This window comes from Syzygium oleosum, unplaced genomic scaffold (genome assembly GCF_021117445.2).
Source record: "Syzygium oleosum isolate NSW1041296 unplaced genomic scaffold, Sole_v2.1 Sole_v2.33, whole genome shotgun sequence".
Lineage (NCBI taxonomy): Eukaryota > Viridiplantae > Streptophyta > Magnoliopsida > Myrtales > Myrtaceae > Syzygium > Syzygium oleosum.
Genome location: NW_026607517.1, coordinates 2,887,652 through 2,896,762, shown reverse-complemented (window position 1 = coordinate 2,896,762; position 9,111 = coordinate 2,887,652). Strand labels below are relative to the sequence as shown.

At 43.6% G+C, this 9,111-nt stretch overlaps 1 protein-coding gene across 1 annotated transcript; it reads right to left on the bottom strand.

The window, feature by feature from the left end:
- Positions 1–231: 231 nt before the first annotated feature.
- Positions 232–1,227, bottom strand: LOC130135454 (glycine-rich protein 2). The gene has a single exon (XM_056304762.1). The coding sequence runs from the start codon at positions 1,126–1,128 to the stop codon at positions 535–537; it is 594 nt and encodes a 197-aa protein (XP_056160737.1). The 5' UTR covers positions 1,129–1,227; the 3' UTR covers positions 232–534.
- Between the last annotated feature and the right edge of the window lie 7,884 nt (positions 1,228–9,111).

Sequence of the window (9,111 nt, the reverse complement as noted above, 5' to 3'; positions counted from 1 at the left end):
TATAATGCATCCCCGAAACAGAGTGTGTTCCTATAATTGGTGAGCTATGTGTTCTGCAACATTCCCGTGAATGAATCCCGTCCATCACTCAACTACAGCAATAGTGGGCATCGAAATCCAAAATGGGCATCTGCCGATTCGGGTTTTGGGACGGCCAGTCCGCCATGATCAACACCCCACATGAACACACAAACCACTTTTGCATCATAGAGAAGAGAAACAGGGGACCAATTGTCAAATTAGATGGCGCATTAAAAAGGGAGCTAGCTACACCATTCTCGAGTCCTACTACCCTACACAGATCAACATCATTGCATCACACCCAACAGCATTTAACCCAAAAGAAAAACAAGAAAATAAAAAAAAAAGGGGGATTAAAAGAAAAAGATGATTGCCACGAGAAAAGCATGAAGATTCCTAAAACGCGAAAACCCTAGCAGCAAAAGTCACGCGCACACACAACCAACCGGAGGGGTAGAAACGTAAAAAAGCGGGGGAGAGAGTCAGACTCGGGGGAAGATCGTTCACGCGCTCCTATTCACCGGTCTGAAGACACTCCCTCGCGAAATGCCCTGGCTCTCCGCACTTGAAGCAGTTCCCTCCTCCTCCGCCTCCGCCGCCGCCGCCGCCACCGCGGCCGGATCCTCCGTACCGTCCGCCGCCGCCCCCGCCGCCCTGGTAGCAGTCCCTCGCCAGGTGCCCAGTCTCCCCGCAGCTGTAGCAACCGCCTCCTCCTCCTCCTCCTCCGCCGCCCCCGTATCCGCCTCCTCCTCCTCCGTACCCTCCGCCGCCTCGCCCGCCCCTGCTGCCGTACCCTCCGCCCCCGCCGCCGTACCCGCCCCCGTCGTACCCGCCGCCGCCGCCGCGACCGCCCCTACCGCCGCCGCCGCGGGTGCTGCCCTGGACGGGGGCACCGTCGGGGCCGGTGACGTCGACGGCCTTGGTGCGGCCCCCCTCGGACTCGACCTGGAACTCGACGGACTCGCCGTCGCCGAGGCTGCGGAAGCCCTCGGAGCGGATGGAGGACTGGTGGACGAAGAGGTCGTCCCCGCCGTCGTCTGGGGTGATGAAGCCGAACCCCTTCTGGTCGCTGAACCACTTGACCTTCCCCGTGAGCCTCTCCCCCATCTCTCTCCCTCTCTTCAACCCTCTTCAACCACCGACCTCACCCACACCCTCTCTCTCTCTCTCTCTTCTCTCTCTCTCTACACTTTCTCTCTCTACTTTCTGTGTGAAGGTGAGCTTATCTGGGAGCGCATGCAGCGTGCTCAATATATACACACGCCAGAAGAAAATGGTTCTCGGGGAAGGAGAACGACGCCGCACGAGCCGAGGAGGGTGCGCGCTTCGCGCGTGTGTAATTAAGCGAATTGCCTCGTTCCGGGGGGGGCCTCTCGCGGGGCCCGCCCCAGCTGCCCTTTTTGGGGGGAATCCCGAACGACGGCGAGAATTGTGTGAACCCCACCTTTTCTGATCCAACGGTCGGGGCGTCGTGTCAGACCGGGACCTCCCCCCCCCCCCCCCGGAGATTTGAGCGCTTGTTGAATTGGTCAAAAATCCCTTCATTTCTTTTTCTTTTTCTTTTTATATTTTTATTTTTTGGCGGAAAAAGACGATTTCATCCATTTCAATCCAAGATTCTATCTCCCCCTCCCCCTCCTCCTCCCCCTGTCCTGCACTGGAAATTTTGCGTTGGGCAATTTTCTCCGAATTTCTTCAACTACGATTTCTTCGAAGTGTTGATATGGAATTTTTTTTTTTTCACATGATATATATATGCATATATTTTTGGTACTTTTGAAATTAGGTCCGACTCGCCTAAAATCATGTACCGACGTTGTTCTATTTTGGGTACACCTTTTGCGTAATAGATAATGGACACACGTCGTGAGGATAAGTTTCAATATGCACCGACCATCTTCTGAATTAAGGCAACAACTCAAGACCGTGACATGAATCCTTCGTAGAAAATGAACCGAATAGGCCAATTACTAGTCGGCGAATGTGTGCATAACGCTTGGCTCGACTACGTGACGGAGAAATGAGTTCCAATCATGAGATGTCTCGAAAATATGGAAACTTGGAGAGATGCAGATTGGCCAAATCCAAAGAAGTAATAATGAATGCGGATATTGTTTCCCTTTCTAGATAAATGTAAATCTCTATACCGGCGAAGTTGTCATTATTAGGGGTGAGAACAACCGCCCAGATTGGACTGAACCTGTCGGTTCTAAGCGGTTCCCGGTTTCCAATTCCAACAGATCGGAACCGGTGATATTCGGTCCACTTCTCAATTTCATGTATGGAACCGGCGACCCGGACCATCCCGACCGTTATCTTTTTTTTTTTAAATTTCTTAGAAATCTATGAAAACTAAAAAGCCCTAATCGCATTCTTCATCCTTGACTCTTACCGAATACCCTATGCTGCTCGACTTTTACCGTCTCCTCGCCTCGCATTATTCGCTCTTTCACAAACCCTCATTGCATTCCTCATCTTCACGACTCTTACCCTATGCTCGCCTCTTCTTCGCAAGTATTAGCTATTGCTCCCTCCTTCTCCCTATCCCCTCGAGCCATTGCTACTTCCATCTCATCCTGATAAAGACCAGAGCAATACGAAAACTAGTTAACAACGGTCCCAATCGTGGCGAACATTCTTAGGCGAGCATGTTTCGCAATGCAAAACTAGCAATTGTTGATCGAACTAATCGCTTCGTAGCATCATAACTCGCAACCAAAACAAACCAAGCTACTTAAGAAGCATTGGAAGGCAATGAAGCAAAGAGAACTGAGTAAGAAAAGAAAAACAATGAAACATCAAAAGGTAAACTCAAATCACCAGTTCCATTGCCCATCCGGGAACCGGACCGGACCAGTCGGTGCGGTTCAATCCGATCCGATTCCAAGTTCAGGTGGGCCAATTTCTTATTCCTATATGGGAACCAACTGACCCGAGAACCGATCATCCCTTGTCATTACTCGTGAGAGAGATGTTGCATTTCCATTTCTCTCAAAAGAGCCTCATTTGTTTTTCCCAAAAAAAAAGGGTGAAGGAAAAAAAGGATCATGTCAATCTTTAATCCCATTATACGTCAACAAACACACGATCGGCCAGAATACACGTCGTATGCATAATCACTTTCGATATGACGAGTCATAAAATTGAAATATGAAAAAAAAAATGAGTTAAAATATATTGTATTCGCCCATATATCATGGTAATGAAAGTAAAATTAAGCCTCGGGTTCTATTTGTTTCGCAAAAAACATTTTTCGAAAAAATATTTTCCTCCTTTTCTGGCATCGCTTAAGAAAATGAGTTAACGGAAAATGTTTTCCAAGTTAATGAAAAATCTATGAGGAAATTATTTTCCAAAATATGACTGGATATTGGCGCTTGACCCGAAACTCTATACTTGGGCACGAAACTTCAATAATGATTCACAGGTCTCTAGCGTTTAGGACTAGGTCTCCAGCACTAGTCCGACACCTAGGCCCGTTCGGATCCCCAACGCCCATGCCTAGGTCCATCAAGGTCGAGCCCGGGACCTAATGCCCATACTCGGGCTAGGTCCACAAAGGCCTTGCGCAGGATCCTAGTTCCCAAGTTCAGATCACCAACACCTAGGCATAAGACCCTAATGCCCACGCTTGAGTCCATTGAGGCCGGGCTCGCGACCTAGGTCCTCGTGCCCTGATCCCTGGTGCCTTGGTCAGTGTCCATCGAGGCCGATCCTGGGACTCTAGTGCCTGTACCCTTGGTTGCCCATGCGTAAGTTGTTAGTGCTTGAATAGTATATTTATTTAGGAAAATCAAATTAGATTTTCAATACCAAACGATTAAAAATATTTTCCAGTTCATTTTCAGGTTTCAATTAAATACCGAAAAAATATTGTTATTTTCATGGAAAATACCTTTGTGGAAAACATTCTCTAGAATTATCACATTTTTCATAAAACAAATGGAGTTTTAGATGGCAAAAATGAGTAAGGATGTACATAGTATTAATAGTTTCGTACTTCAAACAGAATCCAACTAAAATATTTATGAAAGTTCCACAATTGGTTTGGACAAATAAAAAATTTAAGGATTTGATTGAAAAAAACATTGGTTCAAAGATTAAAGTTAGACCTTTGGGCTTTACTTAAAACAATCCAATTCTTTTTTACCTTTTCATGTAAACATGGAAAAAATTGTCCAAAATATCTTTAAAACTATTGTACACGGGCAATTCAGTCCTAAATATTTCAATTTTGCCAATTTAATCATAACCTTTTTGACAATTTACCAATGTAGTCATTTTGATCAATTTTAGTTAGAAGTCACTCACGTAACGCTTCAGTTAGTGCTGACATTTTGTAAAAGTTTTATGAATTATTTTTCCTCTTTTTTTTTTTTCTTTCTTACCTATTTCCCTTCATCAGTCATCGGGCATTGATTCACGTTAGCACCAATTGTGCCATGTAGGATAGCTCATGCATTAGCGAAACGATAATTTGGTCAATAAATGGCCAAAATGGAACTTTTCGGATAATTAGCCGAAAAGGAATTCTCGTGGATTCACCAAATCAAAATCAAACTGCACTCCAGGACAAAACAGTCGCACTGCTTCATACAAACATAAGCTTTGTAAAATATTCATGTATCGTGATAAATTTTATCCACCATCTAATTCACAAAAGGTCATTAAACTTTTCGGATAATTATCTCTGTAAATCCGGGGAGATTCTCGTGGATTCACCAAATCAAAATCAACTGTACTCCAGGACAAAACAGTCGCACTGCTTCATACAAACATAAGCTTTGTAAAATATTCATGTATCGTGATAAATTTTATCCACCATCTAGTTCACAAAAGGTTATTAAACTTACTATAGCAATATTTTGGGCCATATTTTTAGGAGGATAAACTGGACGTGGGGGCAGGCCGTACCAAATAGTTTTGAATATTTGTTGCTTTCTTTCTGGGAATTGCAGGTGCAGGTGCAGCGTATCATTATCCTCACAGGGATAGTCACCGATCAAATTTAAAAAAGAAAAAATAAGAAAAATAGTACCGGGGGGGAAGACTGGTCAAAGGGGGTCAAAGGGGACGGTCAAACTGGAAAGAATCTCACCTGATGGGACTGGTCAATGCGTGTCGTGGTCCCAGAAAAGTGGAAGCTTCCATGCATCTGGTTTGCTCCCTCGAAATCGGTCTCGCCAAGCAATTCGCGTTGCTCACGAGGTTTGTGTCGGATGCGTTTTGTGTGAATTGATGTTCCATTGCGATGCGCAATCTCAAGGTGGATATCACAGCTTCTTGTACAATACTATTGGTTACCACTCACAAAACCTCATGTATAAGATCTTCCCAAAAATCTTGTAGCCCCGATGTAGACGACGTACATCTGATTAGGCGAAGAATGAAACCAGCAATCCATATGTTGAAATAGACTCGTGGCATCGTTTTAGCGTGCCTACCCTCACCCCCTAGAGTTTATGGAATTTGGTCATGCGGTAATAAGTCGGGTGTGTGACTCGATACTCTTGGCGTACTTTTATTTCATGGAATCGAGTCGGCCAATAGCGTGTCATCGGGGGGCGTGACTCGGCACTCTCCACATACTGTCCTCAAGCCTTCTGTATCTCGTTTCGCATGCAGCGTCGCAGCATTGTCCATGTGTGTCCCCATAGTATTTATGGAATTCAGTTGCGTAAGTAGGAATTAGCAGTTCTAGGGTTGATCCAGGTTTCATACGGAATTTAGAACCTACCAGTCGAAACCGATTATCAAATTTTTGGAATCCGAAACCTACCATGTTATAGGTTCCAGGGTCGATTCCAAGGTTTATCTAGGTGTTCAATTGCAGCAAATCATCACCTCTAATGACCACCATTTGCTGTTACAAGCCACTGATCGCAACTCATATTTAGACACACGATGAATATAAAAACATTAACAAAGTAAAATTCTTAGTCAGGGATATCATCGGAAATGGGAGCTTAGATTAATGATTCCATATTATACACTCATTATTGGACGCCATAAAATACCGAAGCAAAACTTATTCCAAGTTTTAGGCTACATTAAAACCTGTCCGTCAGAATTAATTCTCCAATTTTTGAAACCTAAAATCTATCGTGTATATCCTGAAATTCGAAATCGGACCGGTCCAGTTCTACCCATGCTTACCCTTATACCTAATAGTGCGTTGGTCAATTTTTGGTCGGTCTCCCGTCTCGCCCATCTCGTGTTTGTTTTTTTTTTGGTTGGTCTCGCGCATCTCGTTTGAGGGTGCGATGTATGGTCTAAAAATGTCCATCCCATCCCATGCTTTTGGTATGTTCGGCTGTTTCCGTTCGAGTTCGATTCAATCGGGGGGCCATGAAATAGGGGCGTGGGTTGGTCAAAAAAGTACCTTTTCTTTCCACAAACCAAAGCGCACTGTTGCAGCACACTGGCGAACTGCGCAAAAGCAAAAATGAGCAGCGTCCGCTTGTCCTTCGCTCCCTCCCTCTCTCGAGCATGTGTGAAGTACCGGTCCCAGTTTCCCAAATTTCTCTTTTGCTTTTTTTTTTCTTTGTTTTCTTTCGATTTTATTCTCTACATTTTCCAGTTTCCCCCCAAGCTTTATTATTACCTCGGCACTTATCAAGTTAATATCATGAAATACCTTAAATCGGTACACCCGTAATAAATTTATCTCAAGTTAAATTTTTTAATCGCGAAAAACCCCGAGCCGGTACATTTATGATAAATATATCATCTATCAGTCTCCGTTAATTGGATTAACATAGTGAAAGACCACAAATTGATAAATTTGTGACAAATGGAGGGTAAAACCTCAAACTAGTACATCCGTCAAATAACACGTGCTATCCAACTGAGCAATTTAATGGTAAAATTTAACGGAAACCGATGTAGGGTAAATTTGTCGTAAGTGTACCGGTTTAGGATTTTTGGTCGTCAAAAAATTAGTTTGGAGTAAATTTATCACGGATGTACGAGTTTGGATTTTTCGTGATATTAACTCTTGGACTAAAGTCACAAAAAATTTCAAACTATACCCACTAAATATAAAAAACCGTAAACCTGTACCCATGTAATACATTTAGCCCCCGTTAAGCTTCCATTAAATGGTTTTGCAGCCAAAGCAACATCATTCTTATAAACCGGTTACTTTCTGGCGTCCATGTAGGTAAATTTTTAGTTGTTCTCATCGATAAAATTTAACGGAGAGTAAATGTGTCACACATTTACAAGTTTGAAAATTTTGGTGTCACATGAAAAAGTTTAGGATAAATGTGTCACAGCGAGTATAATTTAGGATTTTTGATGGTTTTTATCTATTTATTTATATTTTTTTTAAAAAAAAATTTCAATGGGACTAGCTGAAGTGTAGGAGATGGATGTTTTTGCTGGGGTTCAGAGGTAGAAAGCCCTTGGGCCCAGCACCGGCAGGCAGTGTCGACCGAAGTCCTCCAGTAGCAGCCCAGTAACGAGAGATAGCTTCGAGCTGGGTTTAACATTTGTAGGCCCTCACCAAATCTATAAGAGGATTGGACTTCTTCTTCTTTTAGCTTTGATACTTCTTATTTTTTCGGGTTAATATCTCGAAAAACCCTAAACCGAAATACTTACGACATATTTATGATAAGCTAATTTTTTGACTATCGAAAACCCCAAACTGCTAAAGCCGTGATAAATTTACCCTCCGTTAGTTTCCGTTAAATTTTACCGTCAAATTGCTTAGTTGGATAACACGTGGCAGTTGACGGGTGTACTACTTTAGGATTTTACCCATTTGTTTGTCGCAGATTTACCAATTTGTGATTTTTCATGGTATTAATCTAATTTAACATAGGGTAAATTTATAACAAATGTACTTGTTTGTGGTTTTCGGTGGTAAAAAAATTAGTTCAGGGTAAATTTGTCACATGTGTACCGGTTTGGGTTTTTAGTAGTCAAAAAATTAGTTCGGGGTAAATTTGTCACATGTGTACCAGTTTGGGGTTTTTCGTGGTATTCACCCTATTTTCTTTTTCAAATATCTCAAGTTTCACAATTTACAAATGTCTATGTGTGGATTTCACATATATACATGTATTTCGTTTTTTAGATTGAATAACGTTACAAATTTTGACGGGATAGCGAAAAGGTCAACTTTCTTTTCTTATGAGAATCCGATCAATAGGGAAGTGTCGTGAATTTCTTACCTAATTTTTAACGACCTTCTGCGATCATGCGACCACGTCACGAGACGCAAGGGATCTGGAGAAGGTTGCTGTTGTTGACCCGACCGGCCTCGTCTCTTTCTACTTCCTCTCGACTCGCGCTCTGTGATCTCTCTCTCTCTCTAGCCGGCCGTGGTTGTCTCTCCAGGACCACTCCCAATTTAGTCCGTCCTCAAGCATTGATGATGGTCACCATTTCTGGCTCCTCCCCATAGTCGTGAGTTCTATCTTTCACCCTGTGCCAATCCTTACGGACATGGTTCGGTACAGTAGGGCAGTGTTGAGTCCACAAAAACACTGGGGCGGTGACATTGAGGTGGCGACGCGACAACACCAGAGTGATAGTGGCGGAGTCGAGTGGTGGCTTCGTTAATGTGATCGCAACGATAAGTTATTTGAGTGGGTTTGACTTGGGTATGGATCAGATGCGATTCGATTGGTTAGGAAAACTTAACTTTCTAATATGGCGAGGTTACCATCCAAATAAAAGTGCGCCCGGGAAGGCGAAGGAACGGCTCAACCTAGACTCGGTTCGCACATGGCAGCCCCCCGAGCCTACCCAGACCAACCAGGTTATAAGCGCTAATTTGGCGGATCTGGGCAGACGTTGCCAAAGCTTGTTAGGATCCACCGGGGTGAAATCGTCCGATCTCGAGTGAGAAAATTGCTTAATCGGTCCGATTACTTCATACTTTCCAAGTGACTGAGCTAACAAAGCAGCATGTTCAAGTCATTTTCTTTCGCTTCTTTCGGAACGATTTCGATAAAAATGGAAAGCCCTTCGTGTACAGTTTCTACGTCAAGCAAGGTAACGAGACTCGACGACTAGTTTAGTTGTTGTGTAGCAATTGAATGAGCCGAAAGCCAGAAGAAGAAAGGTGAAGCAAAGGGC